The following is a 23,171-nucleotide window of genomic DNA, read 5'->3' as shown; positions in this document are numbered from 1 at the left end:
GTACCCCATCTCAGTGGGTTGCCCTCATCTCCTGCTGCCCGTCTGTACCCTTAACAACTTCAGGCTGCTCGAAGACTGCGGCCATTGCATCCCCAAGGACTGCCATACCCTTATCAATCTCCTCGTCAGACACGATAAGCGGTGGCACAAAGCGCAGAGTATTCGTCCCACAGGTGATGATCAGCAGACCTCGCTCTCTGGCCGCAGTGATGACGGGCGTTGGATCACTTGTGAGCTGCATACCCAAAATGAGTCCTCTGCCGCGCACTTCCTGTATGATCTTTGGGAAGCGTTGATGCAGACGAGTCATGTGCTGCCGGAAGCGAGCCTCCTTCTGCACAACCGCTTTCTGCAGATCCGGCTCCGAGAGGCGGGTGAGGCAGTAATGCGCTACCCTGCATGCCAGCGGATTGCCGCCGAATGTGGTGCCATGGTCGCCTGTGACAATCTTGCTGCTTACGTCATCTGTCACAAGCGTGGCGCCAATGGGGATGCCATTGCCGAGCGCCTTTGCAGTGGTGAGGATGTCTGGATGTGCCTCTGCTGGGAGAGCGCAGTGTGCCCAGAGTTGGCCGGTACGCGAGAGGCCGCATTGAATCTCATCGTAGATCAGTACGGCATTGACTTCGTTGCAACGTTTGCGTAACGCCAAAAGGAACTCCTGCGTGGCAACATTGACACCACCTTCACCCTGAATGGGCTCAATGATGACACCGCATGTCGCCTCCGTCACCAAGTCATTGATGGCGGAGACGTCATTGTAAGTCCCGTACCTAAAGCCTGGAACCATTGGTGCGAACGGCTTCTGGTACTTCGGGTTTGGCGTCGCAGATAATGCGCCCATGGTCCGGCCATGGAACGAGTTATTGAAGCTCACAATCTCGTGCTTACTCCCGTTAGGCTGCACAGTCCGTCCATGCTTCCTGGCGAACTTGATCGCGGCCTCGTTGGCTTCTGAGCCGGAGTTGCAAACGAACACCTTTCCGACATCCTTCATGCCGTCGCTTTCTCTCGTCTTTTCTACGAGTAGCTGACTCAAAGCACCTATCCAAGGACTGTAGTACAGATTGCTACAATGCACTAGCGTCTGGCTCTGCTGGTACAGGATCTTGCTTATTTCCGGGTCACAGTGACCGAGCGAGTTAACAGCAATGCCAGCAGTGAAGTCAAGATAAGGCCGGTTCTCTACGTCCCAAATATAGCAGCCTTCACCTTGCTGAAACATGGGCGGCGGCCGAACGTAAGTTGGTACCATGTAAGGGTTCTGGGAAGAGACGAGACGGGCGGTCGAAGAGTCTGATGGTGGGTCAGGATTTGACAGAGATGCCTCTTTCTGGACCACGCGTAAGCAAGTACACATATGAGCCGCCTGCGATACTGGCATACATCAATCGAATTCTTCATCTCTTGCGGTAGACTTGACGCTGCTGTCGCCGTTGACGCATAGCTTCGCCTGCTCTGTCCGGCAACCCTTCGCTGCTGCGAGCGTATCGCTGCGCCGAAGCGCTGACTGCACGCTCGGAGAGACATGAGAGTATTACGAGGTGTTCATACGAGAGTGTAGGAGACAAGGAACTCTAATCTTTTTTCATGTGACGCCCGTCTGTGCACTCAACCGAGTGTGACTGTTCGACACATTCACCCGCCGAAAAAAGTTCAATGGCTCACGCATGGGTTTGACGTCTTACGCCGGAGGTCGGCGAAATGGTTGACCGAGTAACATGACTCGGAAAGCACGTGATTGCTTCACTCCTTGTCATCCCTGATCGTCTTCGGCGATATAATGTTCACTCGTTCTGCGATGCCGTCCCAGTTGGGCTGTCCTTGGGATTGCAGAAGCGAGAGCCTGAACCTACTCCGCATACGTCGGTGGCGTCCCAGGTTTTCAACACCTTGTTGCAGGGATGCTCTTCCCTTCATTGTCCATATTCTGCCACCATGTGAGATCTGTCACGTTCAAATTATGGTGTGACAAAGAGGAGTAACGCCGATCGCTTTGTTCACTTGCCATGTGTCGACCACGTGAGGGTGCTATATCCTGTGTCGTGGGCCCGCGTTCCGCTATGACCTTCCCTTACACATGCGATCATTGTGATGGCCCCTCAAGCCTCATTCCCAGATCACTGGTTCTTGGATGGCCTTCGAGATGGCACTTCGGCAAGCACGGCTTCAAGCTCTAGGCAGTCCAGCTTGCAAAACCTCGAAGGAGCCGCAGAGCAAACAAAGACGGAGGGAGAGGCTGAGTCGGATGCAGACATTAACCCCGAAACCATCCAGCACGACTCCTTTTCTGAGCTACTCGAGAAGATACGTGAGCAATGCAAGTCTATCATAGAACCAGGCTTCGCTTTCTCCATTTCGGTGAAGCGTCCGCCTTCGGCAGTCATTTGCCCGAGCCGGCAGCCTTCGGAGACGCAAGGCCTGAAGCGCCAACGCTGGAGTGCTGGAGACAGCCATGCTAGAGGACGTAACGCCAGCCAAATCCGGAGGTTGTCGAGGCTGTCGTTAGGTGCCACATTCGGCGTAATCGAGCTGGGTACACCGCCTACCTTCACACGGAGCGGCGAGCTCAACAGAGACAGGCTTAAGACACGACCAGAAGTCCACGTGTAGGACAATATTGACAAATGTACAGTTCTTATGACATGCATGACGAAGTCGGTGTGCAGTCACGCCTCTCCGCCGATAGTGCCTGGCGTGCGTACAAAATGCGACTTGCGACTTAGGTGAATGTGTTTTCAACAATGCGTTATCCATTGCTTTGCTAGCAGTCAGTCCCTATGCTGATGTTTGCTGAGGATCGTATATAGAATATGAGAACTTGGTCCAGTCTTCAATCCATGCGCACTCCACTTAGACCGGTCAATAGATTATGCTTGACCTCAACTATTCATGCCTACCCAATGTCGGTTCATTCGACATTGTGCAGCAACACGTCTCCATCCTATAGGAGCCGCCAGACAAGCGTCCCGCGTTTCGAGCCAGCCGCGCGTCCACTGCCCTATGCACAACAGAACAGACGAAGGTAGCACCCAAGGTCAGCTACGTAATACCTCGAAAGCCTCTGCCAGGTGCCAGCCAGAGGCTGAGCCCAAATGAACCGACAAGGGTTCAGTTCTGCGCATACCGAGGAAGCCGGTAGTATCGTCGGGATTACGGGCCCGAGATCTGTGCAAGATCATCTCGACGAAAGTCGAGGACCCCTATGTCGAAGAAAACCGAGCTCATCACGGGTTGGGTCTCTACCAGGCCCTTGTAAGCAACGAACATACTCCAGCTCGATCGTACAGCCTGTCACAGCGGCCTAAGGTGGCCTCGACGCTTCCTTTCTGCTAAACTACGATGAAGCAGACTCAGTATCAAAATGCATAGCAAGGGCGTATCACAACCGATGGCATTGTTGAGTCGCATCCTTTAAGTGTGGCGGCGCTGCTCCCCGCATAAAAGCTGTTTGCGAAGGCTGTCTTTATTGCGGCCGGATTCTTCACTTCTCGTTGAGCGACAAGGTCAAAGGGCGATACCGAGTTCCTGCCCTGATACCGCAGCTTGACGTTTGTATGACTTCCATGTGTAGTGGAGCAATGCAAGGATGTGAACCTCGTCTACCAATCCTAAGCCATGAAGCACGCCTAGAGGACAACATAAGTTTTGCAGCGATGCATGAGTAAGTGTTAGTATCCACAATCGACGCCTTGCCACTCTGCCAAACGAGTGTTTGCACCTGTCACAGTCAATGCGAACAACGCCTGAGTAAGCGAGTGCTCTAATTGGTAGCGAACACGTACCGACATTCACATGAGGCTTGGCATCCCCAGACGGGGAACCGAGGCACTCCGGTAATTCCGTGCATTCCGCGAGTCGTCGACAATGGAGGCCTCGTGATCCCAAGAAGAGTGGATGATCACAAGACTTCAGCATTGACCCCGTGCTGGGTCTCGATCACATGTGAAAGTCTTCCGTCTGTCAGCTTTAATCATTGTAGGATAGCCTTCCACCGCCTGCACGCTCACTCACTTTTAGTCTTCTGGACAACCCGCCACGCCCGCACTCCGCTGAGCCTCGGCCTCTCCACTCCGAAGGGTCCATTTCATAAACCGACCTTGTGCAGCTTCACGCGGCTTATTTCCAGGCTTGCTCTTCCTTTCGCCGTTGTTGACTCCTTTCATCCATCCAAGAGCTCCTGCACTCTACAGTCGACAGCCCCAATATGCCTCCAAGAGTCGTTGTCGTCGGCGCTGGCCGTAAGCAAATGCCGATCAACCTGGCCGAGTGCGCAATGGCTGACAGGGTCGTGTAGTCTCCGGCTTGAGCGCGGCCCATACCATCTACCTGGCTGGTGGTAATGTCGTGCTCCTCGACAAGAACAGTAGGCGCGAAGAGGCAGACAACCTCTGTAGCTAGACTGACGGTGCTGTAGACTTCATGGGTGGCAACTCCACCAAGGCAACCTCGGGCATCAACGGCGCTCTCACCAGAACACAGGTCGACGAGAAGATCGCCGACAGCGTCAAGCAGTTTTATGAGGACACACTTAAGTCTGCGCGTGACAAGGCACGACCGGACCTCATCAAGGTTCTTACATACAAGTCTGCTGCGGCCGTGGAGTGGCTGCAGGACGTCTTCAACCTAGATCTTACACTGGTCTCACGGTTAGGGTATGTAAACTTCAACGATGGACTACATGTCCTCCACGCTAACAATGATTCAGCGGCCACTCCTTCCCGCGTACCCACCGTGGCCATGATGCCAAATTCCCAGGTATGGCTATCACCTACGCTCTTATGCAGCGCTTCGAAGAGCTAGCAGCAAAGGAGCCAGAACGAGTGCAGCTCATCAAGAAGGCCAAGGTGACGAAAGTTAACAAGAACGGCAACAGCGTGACCGGCGTAACGTACCTTTTCAACGGCGAAGAGACTGTCGTAGAAGGCCCGGTTGTGCTGGCAACCGGTGGCTACGCCGCTGACTTCACGGAGACAAGCTTGCTCAAGAAGTGGCGACCAGACACCTTCGACTTGTCAACCACCAACGGCGCACACGCTACCGGCGACGGCCACAAGATGCTTATGAGCATAGGCGCGAACGGCATTGATATGGACAAGGTACAGGTGCACCCTACTGGTCTCGTTGATCCCAAGGACCCTACCGCCAAGACAAAGTTCCTCGCTGCCGAGGCTCTTCGTGGTGAAGGCGGTCTGCTGCTCAACAGCAAGGGCCAGCGTTTCACCGACGAGCTTGAGCACCGTGATTACGTCTCGAACAAGATGTGGGAGGAGAAGAAGAAGGACCTCTGGCCCATCCGTCTCGTGCTGAACAGCAAAGCTTCCAATGTCCTCGACTTTCACACTCGCCACTACTCCGGCAGAGGCCTGATGAAGAAGATGACCGGCAAGGAGTTGGCCAAGGATATTGGCTGCTCTGAGCAGGATCTGAGCAAGACTTTCCAAGACTACAACCGATACGCCAACGGTGAGGAGAAGGACCCATTCGGCAAGAAGTACTACCATAACGGCCCGGTGGAGATCAACGACACATTTTACGTCGCGCTCATGGAGCCAGTGCTCCACTTCACCATGGGTGGTATCGAAATCAACGACCAAGCGCAATGTCTCAACAGCGAAGGCAAGCCGTTTGACGGCCTCTTCGTCTGCGGTGAGCTGGCTGGTGGTGTGCACGGCGCAAACCGTCTCGGCGGCTCGTCGCTTCTCGGCTGCGTCGTTTACGGTCGCGTAGCTGGCGAAAGCTCAAGCAAGTATCTCTTCCAGAAGGTCCTCAACGGTGGTGCAAGCACCGCGGCACAGCGTCTCGGCCAGATTAGCCTACATATCGACCCATCACAACCCGGCAAGGTGTCTGTCGAGTGGTCCCAGGGCGCCGGTGCAAGCAGCACCGATGAGTCGCGTCAAAGAGAGCAAAGCCAGCAGTCTGCCGCACCAGTCATGTCGAAAGATGGCGACAGCAATGACCCGGGTAAGGTCTCCCAACCGAACGATATCAAGGACTTCAAGGTACCGGACGACGAGTACACGCTTGAGGAGGTTGCGAAGCACAACAAGAAGGAGGATTTGTGGATCGCGGTCAAGGGCGTGGTCATGAACGTCACGGACTGGGTGGAGGAGCACCCCGGCGGACCTCAGGCGCTCTTCAGCCATATGGGCAAGGATGCGAGCGAGGAGTTTGAGATGCTGCACGACGATGAGGTCATTCCCAAGTACGCAGCGGGTATTGTCATTGGCAGAGTGAAGGGTCAGGAGGTGAGGTTGGAGTACTAGGTAATCGGGCGTATTCTAGGTCCATTTGCTGAATAATGCTTTTGCTAAACTCTGAACCATGAAGTCGTGCATCACCTTTGAAGGTTTACTGCATCCTTGCCATTAGCACGGCCGTTCGTGCGCTCGAAGCGAGGTCACACCGATCTCGCAAGCCAGAGAGGGTCGGAAGTGTTTCGTTACAGCGGTGGCGGACCGATCCTCATCACCGGTCCTTCACGCGAGGTGTAGCTCCCATCTGCTCTGACGGGGTTGTAAAACTCAATCAGATAGACATCTAAACGCAGGTCTCCTTTCAGGTCAGTAAGATTAGCGATGCAGCTTGCAAACTGTGGAGTGTGGATTTCAGGACGAAAGCGGGATTCGACATGTAGATTGATTGTTACCGATGACTGCTGGGCTCTTAAACTGGCCCGGTATCAGCTCGTTCAGCAATTCTGCGTGGTGCACGACGTCACGCTCGACGTGGTTCCACTGTGCGGGCAAGGGACGACTTGAATTGGGCAGATATAGATTTGCCGTAACTCTCAGGCAGGCAGCAAAGCGAGTGGGTATAGTGTGTAAAATTGTAGGCTTGTCCGAGTAGAGTCCGTCGTCAATCAAAGTATCCCAGAGAACGAGTGTCTTCGCAAGGCGCTCTTGCTCCCGATATTCCACGCTAAACTGGTGATTCACGAGGAGAAGACTCGTGGCCGCCGCATCTGTGGCATACATCGTAAGAGTGACATCTTCACCATCCTGGTATAGCTTGGCCGCTGGGCTGTCGATAAGAAGCTCAACGTAGATCAGGTCGCGCAGTTCACGCGACAGGCTGAAGAAGTCGAACACAGCCTTCCGATTCGGGGCGGCCATCTGTAAGTTGCCGATTACTGCGGTTATGTAGTGATCTAGTTGTCTAGATGAATGCCTGTGTGCGTGTGAGGGTGCTGCTTTCGCGGCCTAACATGTACACAGGTACGGCGATGCTCTCCCAAGCTAGACGGGACCTGCCGTTAGTCACTGACACGCAAGGAACGCATACTGCGGCAGGTCTGCCATGCACCCTCAAAACAGCGGACCCTCCCTTGGTTCACTGGGACATCCCTGCTGTACGTGTCAGTGCGAGCGAACGACTCGTTTCGCGCTGGAGTGATGGAAGTGATGTTGGTCTGAGCGAAGGTGGGCCACACGCTAGGGCGCTTGCTAGCCAATCAACGCACAGAACGTCAGACGCGATGCGCGTCTTCCATACTCCGGGACAGAAAGTGCTTGGAGTAGCACATACAATCATGAACGCCGCGACACCGCAGACAGAAATAGTCCACGAGATTCCAAGCTTGCCGGCTTCTCCAGATCCCAAACGGACAAAGTTTACCGAACCCGCACCGAGCCTTTCCGTTGCTGGTACGTCCATATCACCAACAGCAGCCTGATGCAATACTAACCAAGAAGTAGCAATATTGAATGACGCTCAGTCGACGCCAACACCTGCAACAGCTCCCGCCACGGATCCATTCGCGAATATACCTGCCGAATCTTCAGCTGTACCGCAATCTTTACCATCAATGCCTGCAATGACACTCGAATCACCGCCACCGGCATTGCAGGTAAAGCTCCTCGCTGAGACCGCTAAAGCACCTACGCGGGGCTCAGCGTTCGCCGCAGGCTATGACGTTTACGCTTCAAAAGAAGCGGTCGTACCTGCACGCGGCAAAGTCCTCGTAGACACTGACATCAGTATCGCCGTTCCCGCTGGCACCTACGGCAGGATCGCACCTCGAAGCGGGTTGGCGAGCAAGCACAGCATCGACACTGGCGCAGGCGTCATCGATGCCGATTATAGGGGACCAGTGAAGGTGTTACTCTTCAACTTCAGTGACCACGACTTCAAGGTGGCCGTCGGTGAACGGGTTGCACAGCTGATACTGGAGAGGGTATGCTTTACGTAACTTCGCTGCTTTGGCGATGCTGACAAACGCCAGATATACACCCCCGAGGTTGTCGTGGTCGCGGAACTTGATGAGACTGTTCGAGGCGCGGGCGGCTTCGGCTCGACAGGCGGGTTTGGCGGTGTGCTGCCCAGTATCAACGGAGTGCCACCCGCATAGTGGTACGAACATTACGGAGTCAAGCTCTATCGAGCTATGTGTGGCGGTACGGAAACCTCGGATAATGGTTGATGGACATGAACACGACTCGAGTCTCCACGCAGGCCGAGACAGTATTCTTACGATCATGGCCAACTTTCCTGCAGAAGAGGATGCTCATCCCAACCCATGGCTTTGGTCTGAATCTTCATGCTCTCTAACACCCGCTTCTTGACGTGCTTGTCCCTAACCTCCTGCCCAACGAACGCGCCATGCGTGCTCTCGAAATCGAAAGGTTGCACGCGCTGCCACATCTCGTGCAAGACAGCTGGTGGCAAGGGGATCATATTTGGAACCGCCCACATAAACGCATATGATGTCGTGCCTGGTAACCGGTCGATATGATAGAGAGCAGACTAGGGCACGTCAGCACCCTCATACTTGCAATCACTGTGAAAGGTCAACATACAGGCGTGGTAACGAAGCTATCGGCGATCAGAAGCTTTTTCGACCAGTTCAGAACAAGGCTGCCCGGAAAGTGGCCACCAGTCTTCACAGCGTATACGCCGCCTAAGACCTCCTCGGAGTCGCCAGCAATAAACCTACGGCGGGTTTCTTTGTCGGCACGATGGAGCCACTCGTCATCGTCTTTCGCAATGTAGACCGGGCAATCGAACTCGGCTGCCCAGTCAAGGTGGGTAGTATAGTAGTGCGGATGACTGATGACGATCGCTTTCAACCCACCCTTCTCTCTGATGAAGTTCACGGTTTCGTCGTCTAGGTAAGTAATGCAGTCCCATAGTACATTGCCATGATCGGTTTGAAGAAGGATACACCTTTGGCCAATCCCGAACTTTGGCTCGGTCCAGATGGAGAACATACGGTCTTCATTATTATTGTCGCCTAATTGTTTGTAACTGTTGCGGTATTTACCCTGCATTTGGGCGAGGGTCGTCCATGTCTGGCCGCCAGGTGGGATGAACTGGCGTGGGTCCTGGAGCGGAAGCTTAGTATGTGTCTCACTGCACTATGCAACACCGGTCGTACATCACAGATGCGGCAGCCTTTGGGCGGCTCATTCGTGGGGAGGTCGAACTGCGTGCCGCATGCCGTACATATTAGCAAGTCTGGCGTGCCCGGCATTGTTATGACCACCCGAGACCTTCGTGTGGTGGACCTAACAGTTTTAACATCATCGTCGACATTGCCTTTGTCTATACTAGGATGCCGAGAGCATGCAGCATCGGGCCGGTATCTCTTTGCCGGAAGTGGAGCTTGGCCGAAGGGCAGTAAGAGACCAGGGACTCGCTAATACACTTGCCTTGTTGGTACCGTAACAATAGCCCCTCTACTGCCATTGGCTTACCTTCTGACACTCCCGAAGGGTGGACGTCTTGCAAATGTCCCGTGCCTTCACGTTACCCGGTTGTCGGAAGACCAAGCCGATCACATGACCGATAGGACATCTCGGCCCGTTCGGCCAGGCCAAACAACCGCTAGTCTCCGCATCTTAACAGCAAATAGCAATCAACACCGATCCACATCATCGTCCTCTATCAAAGTCACTAGCCGGTACAGTTGCCTACGATGGCAGAGAACGTACCACCCGGCAGCTCTGCCACAGCAGCGGCCACTTCCGATCAGCCAGGCCGACCATACTACGAGTCCCTCCGCGCCACGCTCCGCCAAACACTCGAGAAGAAGCGCAAGCTTGACGAGAGCTTGGCCGGCATCGAGGATCAGATCTTCAAAGCCGAAGGCGCGTATTTGGAGGAGACGGCAAACTCGGGTAACATTGTGCGCGGCTTTGATGGATGGGTCAAGGGTGTGCAAGTCGGCGGCGGTAGAGGCGCCGATGATAGGCGGAGAGGGAGGGTGAGGGAGGAGGATAGAGTATTTAGTCGTAGTTCTGTGAGCTGGATGAGGGTATGCTCATACACCTTGACTCATGAGAGGGGAAGATGGGGCACGCTGACAGTTGCGGCAGGCACAAGAAGGCCCCGATTCCGGCACGCCATCGCATGCGGCCACACCAACAGCGTCTCTTGCGCCGTCGCTGTCTACGCGTGCGAACGATGCCGCATCCTCAGCAAGCGCGACTGTGAAGGCGCCGAACAAGAAGAAGCGGCCCACGGAGAAGGACGAAGAAGATGAGACCAAGTCTGCGAAGCGTGGCAAGATCACGTATGCGCGCAATTAAGTGTGCCGCGTTTGGCTTTGTGACCGTTCGAGCGAGGCGTCTGGCGCGTAATCATGCTTGGGAGGGGTTGCTATTTTCGAAGGCCTCTGTGCGATAGCATGCGTTCTTCTGTGACCTTTACGGAAATGGGACGCCTTACTGGGTCTGTCCTTCACCGTGAGGCCATTCATTCAGCGTGAACACGCAAGTGTTTCACGAACTCGCCAATGCATTAGAGTTGTCAGCTAGGGCATCGATTACTGCTCCGCCCTGCTTTGCCAGTGGCACTGGGAACCAGTATATGCTTGACCATATACGTCGCATCTGCGGCCTGAGCGCAACTCACGATCTTACACTTGCTAACCTACAATTGTGGCATCATCGCCCGGAAAATTCACCCAAAAACGCCACGCTAGTAGCATTAAGGCACACAACTCAACCCTTTCCTATTCGCACACACTCACACTCGCTCAAACCTTCCTCCTCTTAGCCTTCCCACCTCCTCCTTCCTCATCCTCCACCACCCCAGCATCCCTCTCCGCGCCCCGCCACTCCCCAATCTTCCCCACAACATCCGCAAACATCTCCCTCGCCTCCCCCACTATCCCATCCTCCCCGGGGTTGAACATAACCGCATTAGCCAACATGCGATAAACCTCCTTCTCCAGCTGATCCGCGTTCACTATCGCCCTTGGCGGTACCAACTCCGGCGTCCGCTCCAGCTCGATCATGGTCGAAACCTCCGCTCCTGGGGGTGGAGATCCGAGCTGTGCGACCGCAGCAGCGACGGCACGCGTCCCTGCTGTAATGGCCGCGCGAATCGATTTGAGGTGTTGCGGTTGCTTAATGATTTCGCTGTAGCCCTCTGCGTCCTTTTCGCGGATCGGGTTGGCGAACCAGGCGGCGTGTTTGTGGGAGGTGATGTCATTCATGATAGTTGCGGCCATTTTGGCGAAGTTGCGGGTGGCGAGGATGGTAGTTGGGCGTGGGGGTGGGGTCGTATCGTCGACTTCTGCATTTGCAGTATCGGGGGCTGCGGAAGGCGAGTCTTGTCTTCTGCGTTTAGAGGCTGGTGGCTGATGAGGGAGGGATTGGATTGTGCCGCGGCGTTTGCGCGTCATGGGCCCGGAAGCCGGTGTGGCGGAGTGCTCGGGAATGTGATCTGGTGCGTCAACGACTTCTGCAGGCGTTGATGGTTCGGCCTTGACGGTCGTTCGCTTAATGGTCCGCTGAACGGGAGTGGGCTGACCTTCAGCCGCAGTACTGACTGACTGACTGCGCGTTCGAGTCCGTGCAAGGTCGTCAGCGGTAGATGTGACACTATGCGGACTCCGGTTGCGCGTCGCTCGGGTGCGTCGTCCGGCTGGTTGCGTGGTAGGCTGTGGCTTCTCAGACTCTCCGGACGGTGAAGCAGTACGCTCACGACGGACACCGGGCGGCTGCTTGACAGGTGAGCGCGCCCGTCGTTGGACAGGGCTTAGTGGCTCAACCAGAGGCGACTCGGCTGCGAATGGTACACCTACTGGAGGCGGCCGATGTTCACTCTTCCACAATGGCTTCTGCTGAGCTTGGGACGGCGTGCTACGCCTGCGCGGTGGCGTAGCGAGCGCGGCGATGATACTGGAAACGAGCCGTTGCTGGTCAGGTTGTTGCTTTGAACTCGTAAACAAGGACTGCGACGGCGGGTTTGGTGGCGGGTGATGTGGAGTGTAAGACTGCGGTTGAATGGGCCTCGAGTTCTGCGGTATTGATAACGGAGGCTGCTGCTTCGGTGGCATCTTGGCGTGCTGAGAGCCATCAACATGCCATCCGTATTGGTGGCCGCTCTGATGCGGAGCTTGCACTGGAAAGCGCTGGTGAGCCAGTGGAGGTTGCTGAGCTTGTTGAGGCGGGAAGGATGTCCTCCGATCCGCATAGACAGGTTGCTGCTGATAGTAAGGTACCGCTGGTGGATACTGAGCAGCATAGCCGTGCGATGGCCGGTCATTGGTAGGTGATGGTCCAAGCGACGACCTGTGTTGGGGCTGGTAGTACTGCTGAGCAGGCATACCTGGCCCGCGATGGGCCGGTGAGGAAGCATGCTGGATGGGCGATGGAGGAGGCAGCCTCATGCCCGCTGGAGGAGGAAGAATAGGTCGTGGAGACGATGAAGGCCTAGTCATTGCGTTTTGCAGCTGCGGACTAGGGACAGGATGGGCATGATGTGGCGCGTAAGACGAGGGATGATTAGCTGGTGGCGAATGTCCGTACGGTGGAGGCATGCCGGCTGCTACCGGACCAGGCATGGGTGGAATACCGAACCGAGGCGAGTGCGGCGCCATTTCTGAGAGCGGCGGGAGTGCTGAGTTGGACGGCGTTCTCGAGTGACTACTCGGGGCAGCCGGGGGTTCTGGCTCATGGTTGATCATAGCATCTATCGTAGACTTTCTCGGTGGTGGCTGCACGTTGGGTTCCGCAGCCTTTTCGGGTACAGTCGCTGATGCAGCAGCATCCTTGGTCGTAGTTGCCGTATCAGGCCGTTGCTCAATGAGCTGACTTCGAACTCTTGGCGAAGCCTTAGGACTCTGCGTCGCAGAAACAGTCCGCTGCCGCTGCAGTCGCTCGTCCCATTTGCCCGCCTCAATCTCGCTGATGTCGCGTGACAAGGCATCGTACTTGCGTTCATGGTCGCGAAGCTCCTTGACAAGCCTGTCCCGGTACGTCGCGTAAAGCCTATTAACAAGCTGTGGTATCAGGTAGGAATGCTGCGCCGCTTCTTGCACCGTAGGCACCGTAGGGCTGGGAGCCTTTCGCTTACGCGACGCTGGCGAAGCGTCTCCATTTGTAGTGGCATGGCTTTCCTTCTCGGCTTGGCGCTCAAGGTCCCGTTTGACTTCATCTTTGAGTAGCCACAGATAAAGCTCCCTTAATGCATCTGGGCTGAGACGGCCGCTGTCGTAGGTTGGATCGTTGTGAATAGTTGGGATGGCTTTCAATTGATCGGAGATGCGGTTGAAGCTGAAATTGATGGTCGCGGTGCTGTTGCTCCCTTCAACACGTAGCGCTTGGAAGAGCAGCAGTTGTTCGAGTGGCGTGTATGCGGTGGTGGTGGACAAGCTTGTCATGTGAGCGTCGCAGCCGGCGCGGTCGCAGTGAAGCGGGCGCGGTGACGGGGACGGAGAGAGGTAGGAGATCGCCAGCTTGTCCCACGCTCATGGTCCACCATCTCTATGAAATCAAGTGGAATAGTTTCATTGAGCCATCCTCCGAGTCACTTGTCTTCTCCGTTTGAACCCTGTTCTTTCAAGCTGATGCCTTTGGCAATGCTTTTCACAAATTGCGCCCGGCGAAAGAGTAGTGAATTTCGCGCCTAAGGCACGGCTCAAAGCTGCAAGCTGTCCGTGCAGTTTCCCTGCTTGCGGATACACTTCGGTTGGGTAGCTTCGAGCATCAATGAAGCTTACAATTCACTTGATTTAAACTGCTTACTGGCGGTACTTCTTCATGCTGCTTCCCGGCCAAAGGGTGAGTTACTCTCCGTGTTGAGGATGAGTGTGAGATGGTAGGGTCGATCATCAGCCTTTCTGGCTGCGCAGTCAGCCATCCCTTACTTCGGTCGTAGACCTTAAAAGTCCAAGCTTCACCGTGCGCCTCCTGGACGGTGGTGACGTTGGTCTTTAATTGACGTCGAGCACGAGACCCCCGATCGACTTCACGCCGCTGCTTTGTTGCGCTTGTGACTGCTTGGTGTTTGTGAAGTCGCTGTTCCGGACAGAGGATACCGTAGGGGGCCATGGAGGCAGGTCGTCAGCACGAGGGAGCTGGCATACAGCCTGAGTCGTATGCATCTCGCCCTTGTCTTCGTAGTCTGCGCTCATAGACGAGCAGTGCCATCGCTCAGAGCTTCTCCGCAGACCTGGACTCAATGTTCGGACTGAGCTCCACTTCCGCAGTAGGCCAGCTAGAGCAGACGGTCGAAGCGAAGTAGGTCTCTTCCATAACCAGAGGCAGGAGTCTCACACCTGACGGTATGGCAGGAAACAAACCGTCACATCGTCAACGCAACAACTACAAGAGCTCGAGGCGAGGCTGCGAGAGACCGAACAACGACTAGCGCAGGTGTATGGCGGCTCGTCACCACTGAAGCAACCTGGTGTTGCTAGCAGTGTTCCCGGCAGACTACAAGCACAGCAAGCAAGCAGTGGCGCAGCGGCAGCATCCTCAGCCGAGCCATCAGCTGCGAGGAGGCCGCAGAATGCGAGAGAGGACACGCAAACGATGATTGCGGGCATGCCTGGAGCATTGCCTCAGACGCCGAGGGGATACAGTAGTGGAAGCCAGGAGTATGTGATGGTTGATCGGAACGCGCCGAGGTGATTGAAGTTTGGAGTTGGAGAGCTTTCACTACGGCACTGATGCTGCCGAACATTATGCACGAGACGAGATCATTGACGGAAATGCAAAGCCACTGACACCGCCGGTCATTGCGCACCGTAGATTCGTCTTACAGCGGCTAAAGGGTGCACTGAGCATTCAATGCCGAAAGGGATAAAATAAAAAGCATGACGTTGACATGAGCTATACATATAGGACAACAGTACCTTAACAACCACCAAATGATGCAAATCTAGACCCTCTTCGTTGATTTGTCGAGCAGTACGCGACATTTCGTTGTTAGTATGTACTCCTATACATATTCACAATATGCGCGAAGATTAGTGGATCACATTCATCCCCAGTAAGATCGCCACATCTCCCAACGCCTTGTATGATATCTTTGGCATCGTTTCGAATCTCTCCTACTCGAAATGTCGAACTTCCCGAGAGTGGCCGTCTCTTCATCCACCACACCTTTGAAGCCACGCTCGATGCGGTGTGCCTTCAAAAATTCCGGAGCCTTCGTGAGGTCCTGGTATCCCTGGATGCCAGAGGTCTGCCGGGAGCATTGTAACGCCACGGCTGCGCACCGTAGCTAGCCGGAAGGTCAATAGCACGGTGCCGCGTGCAAGTCCGGTCAAGACCGGAACAAGGCGCCCAGCTCAAGAAGCAGCAGCACGCACCGAGCCAGATAACGTTACCATCCGCGAGCTCCTTGGGCCCGCGAAGCAAGGTAGAACAGCGAGTCCCGTACAACGGGATGAGCTAGCGCTAGTTTTTCGAATTGCTCACCAATGAATCCATCCTCGGCGTCGGCACTTGTCCATCTCGTACAACCACGTCTCGATCCTATCGGACATCCACGCCGACTCCATGCCTTCAGCCGCATGACCCAGGTTAGCCATGTTGGTAACCGAACAGCCGTCCGGTCCGGCACTGTACTGCACGCACTGATCATTGACTTCGCATACTCGGCGACAAGCATCCATGCTCAACTGGGGAATATGAGGCAGATTGTCGTCCGGCGGCATATTACTCCACGCCATGCGCTCGGTGGGTATGTCGGGTAGGATGAATTGCTTGAAAACATCGCTGTGGTACATCACTGACTCCTCGCGCCGCCAAGAAGAGGAAGAAGAAGGTGGCCTTGCTATCCTGGAAAGGAGGCCGCGGAGCCGGTGTTGCTCGAACGTCCACATGCGTTCGACCTCGTCGGCCAGGAAATGATGGTAAGAAAGCGCCGGGGTGCACCAAACTTGCTTCTCGGGCTTCGAGTCATTCCACTTCATATAAGTTGGATTGCCACCTTGGAACATAGGCCACGCCCATGTAAGCTTCACCCCTGCTTGTTTTAGCGCGGTCCCGAGGATGCAGTCGCCGGCCCAGTGCTGCGCGGTGCGGGAATGCCACTCGTCCGGGTGGGCGGTATAGATGTCCGCTGCTTTGTTCATGGCGGCATTGGACAGGACGAATGCCGAGCCGCCATGGGCGAAGATGTCGTTGCCGATCTGCACCTCGCTGCCATAGTAGGATGCTCGGCCCGGATTGAGCGTTTGTAGCCATTGTATGAGGTTCGTCCACACGAGATACGTGTCTGGCTCTACGAAGACGTACCATTTTTGGTTTGGTCGAAGCTCCAGCGTGCGGACGATCATGGGGAGGAACTTCCACTTGTCGAGCCGCCAGCCGGGATTGTCGTTCTTGCCGACCGGCCCACTCTCGATGCTTTCGGAGTGCAATTCGTGGTCCTCCAGACCTAGACGGCCGAGTTCCTGCAGACGATGGTAATGCTCGAAGTCTGGGTGAACCTCTCTAATGCGGTGGTCAACGTCAACAAGTACATCGTAGACCTGGTGGCCCTCGAAGACTTCGGCGTAGTCGGAGAAGATGAGAGTATCGGGGTAGCACTTGAAGGTCGTCCTCAGATGTACTGGGAGCTTGTTTTGGATCTCCGTGGCGCCGGTTCGCATCACTACAACGACATCCTCAGCACCGGCGAGATGGCGGCAGAGAGGCGCATTGGGGTCTGTCTCTTGAGCCTGTCCGGTCAGACGGAGGCTGGGCTGCCACAGAGAAGCAGTCCATGGCCGCACCGGTGAAACATGCGTAAGGCTGAGGAAAAAGAAGATGAATGCAGCAGCCGTTACGAGGACTAACGGTCGGAAGCTGAAGCCAAGACTTGAGATCATAGCATGTGCGTGCGGACCGTTGGCGACGCCCGTGGAATGTGCCTAGCCTGACCTGTTGGAGAAAGGTCCCATTCGCTTGTCGCCAGCAACAAGTGTGTTGGTCTGGTGAAGTGCAGTGTGCATTGTCTACGGATCACAACATCGATAACCGCACTCGAGAGAAAGTTGGTGCGCCTTACGGATTAAGAGGGCGATCGACAGTTAAGGTGAGGTGAAACTCGGCGGCAAAGCTCCGAGGGTCCAGTCAAGCATTCGAAGCTTCACGGGACTACCACCGTTTCGAATAACATTGTCGCATGCTTGGCGTCTCTGCTTCGCGGAGTCGCTCATAGTAATTCGGACACTTTCCATGCCTATGCACTGAATATCGTCGCTGCCGTCCTAATTCGGAAGTTGAAGCCATTGTTGCCACGTCTGGTTGCTATATAGCCGATTTTAAGGTGTAGTTCGTTGTGGCTATGTCGCAACGTGCGAGCGACCGTGTGCGCTCGAAGGTTTCCAAGCCGCAGTCAACGCTCGTGGCCGGCCTCTTCGAGCAATAGAGTAATAGGAGGTAGATACGCCTTACTGAAGAGGTCAAAACTCAGCCTCTAACGCTACACAGTACGTACAGAGATCTGCAACTCCTTGCTAATAGCCGTATACGACATCTGGCCGTCGTAGAGGAGGTTATATATACGAGTCGTTATATATAGAGGGTACCGCCTTACTATTGCGGCTACTACGCAACTATGCAACGCCTATATAGCTAACAACACCTCAAATCTGGCTATAATAGTAGCAATTATACTAATTATAGCTTTATTTACAAACGATAACGATGTAGCAATACATAGGCATAGAAAGTGTCCGAATTACTATGAGCGACCCCGCGAAGCAGAGACGCCAAGCATGCGACAATGTTATTCGAAACGGTTGTATACTTGGCCGCGGCCGGTATGAACCTGCGTGCCGCATGCAACTTACCTTACTATTACGCGATCACTATTTCGGTAATCTCGTGTCAACTTCTGTAAAGTGATCATGACAAGAAACCTACCCAACAGCGGCCATGGAAAGACAAGCAGTGCTGTTCTCACAGTATCTGTACACCTTCTGACGTGTTTAGACGCCACATTGGGCCCGGCAGCTGCACGCTTGGGGCTGGCCTTTTCAGCCTTGCCTTGAGGCAGTGTCACGCCTACAGCCTGCCTGAATTTCCATGTGATCATCCCGTTGTAAATGTGGGATGGAGTTACATTTCGCATATTATTGTCGTCCGCGGCCTAATCCATTGATCTTGTACAACCCGAGGGTAGGCAGCGTCCAAACGCAACAGGTCCAATATGGAAGCTCTAGGTGCAGCAACAAACATCGTTTCCCTTGTTCAAACGGTTGTTACAATCATTAGCTACATTAAAAGCGTCAAGGATGCGCCTCGCGAGCGCAAAGAGCTCCTCATGGAGCTGCGCAATCTTGTCGGTCTTCTCGAAAGCCTCCAAGATCTCCTGGAAGTCGATGAACCAGATCATTCGGATCCGTGGAAGGGTGCCGTGAAGCAGCTTGAAGCACATGGCGGCGCCCTTAGCCAATTCAAACATGCTCTGGAGAAGCTTGCTGACAAGCTCTACCCTACGCATGGTTTTCGCAAGATAAAGCAAGGTATGTCTCAGTATGAACATCGAGCCGCTTCCGATCATATCCATAACGTGCTCGCGTAGCTCTACTATGGAAGCTTACGAAGCCGGACCTCCTGGAGATTTTTAGCCGCATTGAGCGCGTCAAGGGTCTCGTTCAGATTGCTCTGCAAGAGGACGCCACGTACGCGTAACGACTGGCGAGGAGATTGCGCTAGCTGACTTGCTTGCAGAAGACTCGCCGCAGCGATGAACATGAGGATGGACCACATCGTGAAGACCAACGAGGCGATTTTGGCGAACACTAGCGACATCAGGCAACAGATTGACCTGCAAGCCGACGACAGGATGAGAATGGAGTTTGACAGCCTCCTTGACTGGATATGCTCTAAAGCTGATGTGGCCGAGCACCACTACCAATACCAGGCGCACTTTGAGAAGCACCACAGCGACAGCGGACGCTGGTTCTTCGACGAGCCGAAATACCACGACTGGGTATCTTCGGACCCCAACCCATGGCTCTTCTGCCCTGGGATACCCGGCGCAGGCAAGAGTGTCCTTTCCTCCACGGTTGTTCGCGAGCTACAGAAACGTGCCCTACCCGTCGCATACTTGTATTGCACGTACAGTGGTAGATCGAAGCAATCGGCAAGACACTTTCTCACTAGCATGCTCCGACAATTAGTTCATATTTCGGGAGCTCCTCCTCAGAACATAGAGGATCTCAGGAAACGTTGTGAGAAGAACGACAAAGCACCGTCTCTGGACGAGATTGAAAATGCGTTGCGGACTATTGTCACTCCCAGGTGTAAGGGCTGGCTTGTCGTTGATGCGCTGGACGAGTGCGATTGTAACAGCCGCAAAGACTTATTGAACTCGTTGCACAATCTGGTATCATCATCATCCTTGAAGATCTTGGCGACATCGCGGTTCATCCCAGAGATCGAAAGCTGGTTCAGTGAACGAAACGCGAACGTTGTCGAAATACGAGCGTCTGGCGCTGACATTGAGGCTTACGTACGCAGCCGGCAAGCTGACTTTCGGTCTTCAATTCGGATAGATGCGCAGCAGATGGACTCTGTGGTTGCGGGGGTCGTTGCTGCTGCAAGCGGACTGTAAGCCACCTACCTTCAGCTGAGTGCAGGCCTTAACTACTGACCATGCTAGTTTCTTGCTTGCCAAGTTGCACATGGACTCGCTGACGACTACACTGACCCGAAAGACGTTGAAGTCCGCGCTGCAAAAGCTACGCGACGCACAAGAACCTTCGGAAAGCCGTGCAGACGACGTGACCAAAGTGCGCACCACACAAGCCTACGACGCTGCCTACGCGACAACGTTGCAAAGAATAGAAGAGCAGCCTGAGAATATTGTCAGGATGGCCAAGCAAACACGTGCTTGGGTCACTTACGCTCCCTTGGGAGTTGAAGAGCTGCAGCATGCGCTCGCCATTGAGGATGACACAGAAGACATCGACTTGGACAACGTCCTTGCCTTGGAAGATATTTTTTCTGCCTGTGCTGGACTCCTGACCACACTCGAAAGCGACTTAAGCAGTTGTGGGATGCCCTCCAGGCGGTCAGTCCATCTCGTTCATTTCACAGCTCAAGAATATTTGCATCGAACGCTTGACGAATGGTTCCCTGGTGCATATCTGAAGATGACGCGCGACTGTTTCACCTACCTCTCTTATACGACATTTTCGTCACGGCTGTGCGTCAAGTGGCGGGTAGAGAAATATCGTGCCTACCCTTTCCATGGATACGCCGCCAGCATTTGGGGTCACCTCGCTCACGAGATTGAAGACAAGCATAACGCGAAAACACTCCAAGATCTTTCCGCACTCTTTGCACGTTTCTCCAGGTTGCCGCAGAATATGGACGCAGCTTCGCATCGCTTAGGCATCTTTTATTCTTGGCCCATAGAGGTGAACCAGTCCGACCCGCCTTTCAGATGTCTCGGGATTCACCTATTGGCCTATTTTGATCTCTCTGGAATATATCAGTCTCTTGAAGGTGCCCTTGGCGATCTGTACGCGGAAGATATCCTGGGTAGACTGCCGCACCATTACGCCGCAGATGGAGGGTGCGATCAGATCATGCGGGCGTTCATTGCGTCCGAGAGTAAACGATCTGACCGGCTCCCGCCGATCATCAACAAAGCCGACAAGTCTGGCTATACCACATTACACCTTGTGCTGAAACAGCATCATCAGTACGTCAAGCCTTCCGGCTATCAGCTAAAGGCTCGTGAAAACAATTTGAGACTGCTGCTCAACGATCACGGTGTAGATCCTAACATCGCCTATCCGAATCGAAACCTCTCACCGCTCATGATAGCCGCGGAAGAGGGCGATCTGAAAATTGTACGCATGCTGCTGGACGTGGAGCGGACGGACCCGAATATCATAAGCGAATGTGGACGGACTGCATTAGGCTCCGCCATTGAGTACGGACATGATGCCATTGTTCAGGAGCTCGTAAATCATCCGAAGACCGATCTTGTTCACGAAGGACGTGCGTGTTCACCACTCGGAATCGCCGTGAAGCACTTGAAGATACTCAGGATTCTACTTGATTCGGGCAGGGTCATGGTTGACGCGCGAGACAGTGCTGGCTTCACTGCCTTATCGCGTGCGGCGGAGCGATTGGACTCTCGGGACGTTTTCCAGACACTTTTGGACCATGGCGCGTCTCCTAACTGCTGGTCAACACAAGATTATCCGTCACCACTGTTATGTTCTGTATGTGTGGGCAACCTCGACGCCTGCAAGCTACTACTCCCTCGTGTGAAGGTGAATATCGCTGGAAGCCATGCTATTGCACTCGTAGTCGCCACATGCAGGAACGAACAGGATTTGATGGACCTTATCATTGACCATGTCAAGAATGTTGGCTTCGACACAAGGGAACTTTTAAACGCAAGCTATACTCTGATGCTCCGCATGTGGACCCGTGGGCCAGAGGAGAAGCATAGAAGTCGGACAAAGTACGAGCATCCACGCTGGCCCTTTCAACCACGCATTTCGCTTGAGACGAATTGCAAGATATTCGAGTCGTGCTTAGAGCGACTTGAGACACGCGACGCCGAGCTTAGGAGGCATCGAAGTACATCTGAGTGGGAGCGGTGCTCGGTCGGAATTCGTGAATGGACTTCCGACTACGAACAGTTGCAACGACTACAGACTTGGAGCGCGCGAATACTGACTGACACTGTCACCATAGATGACCTCTTCGGCCGCGCTGAAGAATGGATCGGAATTATGGTCGATCATCCCGAAGAAGGAGGAGAAGGAGATGAAGGAGATGATCACGATACGTGTAGGACAGAAGAGATTACTTGACCATATAGCCTTACGAGTGACCATCCAAGAGAAAGAGATGGAAAGGACGGACAACAAGCGGACGTGATCAATGAAGCATATCAAAGACGTAGCCTGTAAGGGTAGGGAGCTAATGCTCCTTCCAGTGTGACCGGTATCATGCCTTAGCGGCGCAGACAAGTAATGCATCGTATGGTACAGCCAAATTTGTCCCCGTAGACGCCTCGCTAAGCTCACTCTTCCACACCGTCCTGACGCCCACCTCGAACATCAACAGGTGCCGACAGTGGCCAAAACTTGCCACCAAGCTAAATCTCAATTCACCTGCCCCGGCACATCCCTCCTAGCCTGCTCTAACAGATCCTGCTCTCTCTTCACCTTCGCACGGTACTCCGCACTCTTCTCCCTCGCCGCCGCACTCCTGACACTCTGCTCCTCCAACATCCTCAACTCCTCCCTATCCGCCTCCGTCGGCTCAATAGGATGGGCCTTCGTGATCCGCACGAGCTCGTCAAGGATCTCGGAGTTGGTGCGGTGTTTCATGTCGATTGTCTGGACCCTTTCTGTGGGCGGAGCGGAGCCAGAGGGAGGTGTATCACCGCTGGTAGAGGCTGGAGGGTTGGGGGCTGAGGTTGCGGAGGAGGAGGTTTGGGGGACGGGTTGTGAGGTAGTAGAGTTGTGGCGAGCGTAGTGGATGGATAGTGTGGCGTCGTCTTCGGGGCGGGCGGTGCGGTCGACGGTCATGGAGACGGCGGGGTTGTGGTATTTGAGGCGGACTAGTTCATGGCGCCAGAATTTTCTATATCTATCATTCAATATGTAGCGCAAGTGTCGACTGGAGTGGATGTGTTACCTGGGTCCCATATGTCCTCCCTCTAGCTTCGCTGCGAAGCGCATGTGTATCCTCTTGACGTCCTTCGGCAGGACAAATGCGCCGGAACCGAGGCGGATGGCAAGGAGACGAGCCTGCATCTTGCGCATCCGCTGCGCCATTGACGAACTCATGTTGAACAATTCGGTGGTGAAGTGTTCGATCGTTATCGGAGTAGCATCGCTCGAACAGTGGTTAGGTGTATTGCGGAGGCACACGACACTACTGGATATATTTAATGAATGGGTGGTGGCTCGGGAGTGGTGCGGAGTTCCAAGCTTCACTCCCGACAGACCACAGCAGTAA

The 23,171-nt window shown here is 54.5% G+C and overlaps 14 protein-coding genes across 14 annotated transcripts; 6 read left to right on the top strand and 8 right to left on the bottom strand.

Moving 5' to 3' along the window:
* Positions 1 to 10: 10 nt before the first annotated feature.
* Positions 11 to 1,530, bottom strand: BAUCODRAFT_72369 (uncharacterized protein; the record flags this gene model as incomplete). Its single annotated transcript, XM_007679371.1, has 2 exons — positions 11 to 1,333; positions 1,387 to 1,530. The coding sequence occupies 2 exons, from the start codon at positions 1,528 to 1,530 to the stop codon at positions 11 to 13; spliced, it is 1,467 nt and encodes a 488-aa protein (XP_007677561.1).
* Positions 1,531 to 1,806: 276 nt separating this feature from the next.
* On the top strand, positions 1,807 to 2,838 carry BAUCODRAFT_35057 (uncharacterized protein). The gene has a single exon (XM_007679206.1). It carries the CDS (start codon positions 2,095 to 2,097, stop codon positions 2,611 to 2,613), a length of 519 nt encoding a protein of 172 aa, XP_007677396.1. The 5' UTR covers positions 1,807 to 2,094; the 3' UTR covers positions 2,614 to 2,838.
* Positions 2,839 to 3,396: 558 nt separating this feature from the next.
* BAUCODRAFT_524682 (uncharacterized protein) lies at positions 3,397 to 3,655 on the bottom strand. The gene has a single exon (XM_007679513.1). It carries the CDS (start codon positions 3,641 to 3,643, stop codon positions 3,485 to 3,487), a length of 159 nt encoding a protein of 52 aa, XP_007677703.1. The 5' UTR covers positions 3,644 to 3,655; the 3' UTR covers positions 3,397 to 3,484.
* Positions 3,656 to 3,898: 243 nt separating this feature from the next.
* Positions 3,899 to 6,340, top strand: BAUCODRAFT_35056 (uncharacterized protein). Its single transcript, XM_007679205.1, has 4 exons — positions 3,899 to 4,241; positions 4,298 to 4,366; positions 4,418 to 4,655; positions 4,709 to 6,340. The coding sequence occupies exons 1-4, from the start codon at positions 4,208 to 4,210 to the stop codon at positions 6,267 to 6,269; spliced, it is 1,902 nt and encodes a 633-aa protein (XP_007677395.1). The 5' UTR covers positions 3,899 to 4,207; the 3' UTR covers positions 6,270 to 6,340.
* A 105-nt stretch (positions 6,341 to 6,445) lies between these two features.
* BAUCODRAFT_149087 (uncharacterized protein) lies at positions 6,446 to 7,118 on the bottom strand (the record flags this gene model as incomplete). Its single annotated transcript, XM_007679512.1, has 2 exons — positions 6,446 to 6,558; positions 6,653 to 7,118. The coding sequence occupies 2 exons, from the start codon at positions 7,116 to 7,118 to the stop codon at positions 6,446 to 6,448; spliced, it is 579 nt and encodes a 192-aa protein (XP_007677702.1).
* A 935-nt stretch (positions 7,119 to 8,053) lies between these two features.
* Positions 8,054 to 9,697, bottom strand: BAUCODRAFT_524622 (uncharacterized protein). Its single transcript, XM_007679511.1, has 4 exons — positions 9,380 to 9,697; positions 8,802 to 9,326; positions 8,230 to 8,748; positions 8,054 to 8,179 (listed from the first exon to the last, which is right to left on the bottom strand). The coding sequence occupies exons 1-3, from the start codon at positions 9,473 to 9,475 to the stop codon at positions 8,479 to 8,481; spliced, it is 891 nt and encodes a 296-aa protein (XP_007677701.1). The 5' UTR covers positions 9,476 to 9,697; the 3' UTR covers positions 8,054 to 8,179; positions 8,230 to 8,478.
* Positions 9,698 to 9,919: 222 nt separating this feature from the next.
* On the top strand, positions 9,920 to 10,532 carry BAUCODRAFT_25178 (uncharacterized protein; the record flags this gene model as incomplete). The annotated part of the gene is made up of 2 exons (XM_007679151.1): positions 9,920 to 10,258; positions 10,320 to 10,532. The coding sequence occupies 2 exons, from the start codon at positions 9,920 to 9,922 to the stop codon at positions 10,530 to 10,532; spliced, it is 552 nt and encodes a 183-aa protein (XP_007677341.1).
* Positions 10,533 to 10,841: 309 nt separating this feature from the next.
* BAUCODRAFT_524374 (uncharacterized protein) lies at positions 10,842 to 13,777 on the bottom strand. The gene has a single exon (XM_007679510.1). It carries the CDS (start codon positions 13,613 to 13,615, stop codon positions 10,982 to 10,984), a length of 2,634 nt encoding a protein of 877 aa, XP_007677700.1. The 5' UTR covers positions 13,616 to 13,777; the 3' UTR covers positions 10,842 to 10,981.
* BAUCODRAFT_524359 (uncharacterized protein) lies at positions 13,778 to 14,395 on the bottom strand. The gene has a single exon (XM_007679509.1). It carries the CDS (start codon positions 14,283 to 14,285, stop codon positions 13,941 to 13,943), a length of 345 nt encoding a protein of 114 aa, XP_007677699.1. The 5' UTR covers positions 14,286 to 14,395; the 3' UTR covers positions 13,778 to 13,940.
* A 20-nt stretch (positions 14,396 to 14,415) lies between these two features.
* On the top strand, positions 14,416 to 14,867 carry BAUCODRAFT_25176 (uncharacterized protein; the record flags this gene model as incomplete). The annotated part of the gene is made up of 2 exons (XM_007679150.1): positions 14,416 to 14,474; positions 14,528 to 14,867. 2 exons carry the CDS (start codon positions 14,416 to 14,418, stop codon positions 14,865 to 14,867), a joined length of 399 nt encoding a protein of 132 aa, XP_007677340.1.
* A 539-nt stretch (positions 14,868 to 15,406) lies between these two features.
* BAUCODRAFT_524356 (glycosyltransferase family 31 protein) lies at positions 15,407 to 17,456 on the bottom strand. Its single transcript, XM_007679508.1, has one exon. It carries the CDS (start codon positions 17,054 to 17,056, stop codon positions 15,656 to 15,658), a length of 1,401 nt encoding a protein of 466 aa, XP_007677698.1. The 5' UTR covers positions 17,057 to 17,456; the 3' UTR covers positions 15,407 to 15,655.
* A 925-nt stretch (positions 17,457 to 18,381) lies between these two features.
* On the top strand, positions 18,382 to 19,791 carry BAUCODRAFT_123534 (uncharacterized protein; the record flags this gene model as incomplete). The annotated part of the gene is made up of 3 exons (XM_007679507.1): positions 18,382 to 18,697; positions 18,757 to 18,856; positions 18,906 to 19,791. 3 exons carry the CDS (start codon positions 18,382 to 18,384, stop codon positions 19,789 to 19,791), a joined length of 1,302 nt encoding a protein of 433 aa, XP_007677697.1.
* Positions 19,792 to 19,840: 49 nt separating this feature from the next.
* BAUCODRAFT_55205 (uncharacterized protein) lies at positions 19,841 to 20,497 on the top strand (the record flags this gene model as incomplete). The annotated part of the gene is made up of 2 exons (XM_007679327.1): positions 19,841 to 19,949; positions 19,986 to 20,497. Coding segments are annotated over 2 exons (621 nt in total), but the record flags the coding sequence as incomplete, so codon positions are not given.
* Positions 20,498 to 21,910: 1,413 nt separating this feature from the next.
* BAUCODRAFT_35049 (uncharacterized protein) lies at positions 21,911 to 23,124 on the bottom strand. The gene is made up of 2 exons (XM_007679204.1): positions 22,848 to 23,124; positions 21,911 to 22,793 (listed from the first exon to the last, which is right to left on the bottom strand). The coding sequence occupies exons 1-2, from the start codon at positions 22,997 to 22,999 to the stop codon at positions 22,310 to 22,312; spliced, it is 636 nt and encodes a 211-aa protein (XP_007677394.1). The 5' UTR covers positions 23,000 to 23,124; the 3' UTR covers positions 21,911 to 22,309.
* Between the last annotated feature and the right edge of the window lie 47 nt (positions 23,125 to 23,171).

The sequence above is a fragment of the Baudoinia panamericana genome, assembly GCF_000338955.1.
Source record: "Baudoinia panamericana UAMH 10762 unplaced genomic scaffold BAUCOscaffold_8, whole genome shotgun sequence".
In the NCBI taxonomy this organism is placed as follows: Eukaryota; Fungi; Ascomycota; class Dothideomycetes; order Mycosphaerellales; family Teratosphaeriaceae; genus Baudoinia; species Baudoinia panamericana.
This window is presented reverse-complemented; position numbering and strand designations above follow the sequence as displayed.

What these genes read in the sequence shown, in the direction of transcription:
- BAUCODRAFT_524356 (XM_007679508.1), bottom strand. Translation starts at nt 17,056, where the DNA reads ATGATCTCAAGTCTTGGCTTCAGCTTCCGACCGTTAGTCCTCGTAACG.
- BAUCODRAFT_35057 (XM_007679206.1), top strand. Translation starts at nt 2,095, where the DNA reads ATGGCCCCTCAAGCCTCATTCCCAGATCACTGGTTCTTGGATGGCCTT.
- BAUCODRAFT_35049 (XM_007679204.1), bottom strand. Translation starts at nt 22,999, where the DNA reads ATGAGTTCGTCAATGGCGCAGCGGATGCGCAAGATGCAGGCTCGTCTC. An exon ending in GGAGGACATATGGGACCCAG is followed by an intron (nt 22,794 to 22,847) that starts GTAACACATCCA and finishes TGATAGATATAG; the next exon opens with AAAATTCTGGCGCCATGAAC.
- BAUCODRAFT_524359 (XM_007679509.1), bottom strand. Translation starts at nt 14,285, where the DNA reads ATGGCCCCCTACGGTATCCTCTGTCCGGAACAGCGACTTCACAAACAC.
- BAUCODRAFT_35056 (XM_007679205.1), top strand. Translation starts at nt 4,208, where the DNA reads ATGCCTCCAAGAGTCGTTGTCGTCGGCGCTGGCC. An exon ending in CGTTGTCGTCGGCGCTGGCC is followed by an intron (nt 4,242 to 4,297) that starts GTAAGCAAATGC and finishes AGGGTCGTGTAG; the next exon opens with TCTCCGGCTTGAGCGCGGCC. An exon ending in CGTGCTCCTCGACAAGAACA is followed by an intron (nt 4,367 to 4,417) that starts GTAGGCGCGAAG and finishes ACGGTGCTGTAG; the next exon opens with ACTTCATGGGTGGCAACTCC.
- BAUCODRAFT_524374 (XM_007679510.1), bottom strand. Translation starts at nt 13,615, where the DNA reads ATGACAAGCTTGTCCACCACCACCGCATACACGCCACTCGAACAACTG.
- BAUCODRAFT_524622 (XM_007679511.1), bottom strand. Translation starts at nt 9,475, where the DNA reads ATGCCGGGCACGCCAGACTTGCTAATATGTACGGCATGCGGCACGCAG. An exon ending in AAGGCTGCCGCATCTGTGAT is followed by an intron (nt 9,327 to 9,379) that starts GTACGACCGGTG and finishes CTTCCGCTCCAG; the next exon opens with GACCCACGCCAGTTCATCCC. An exon ending in ATAGCTTCGTTACCACGCCT is followed by an intron (nt 8,749 to 8,801) that starts GTATGTTGACCT and finishes GACGTGCCCTAG; the next exon opens with TCTGCTCTCTATCATATCGA.
- BAUCODRAFT_524682 (XM_007679513.1), bottom strand. Translation starts at nt 3,643, where the DNA reads ATGTTGTCCTCTAGGCGTGCTTCATGGCTTAGGATTGGTAGACGAGGT.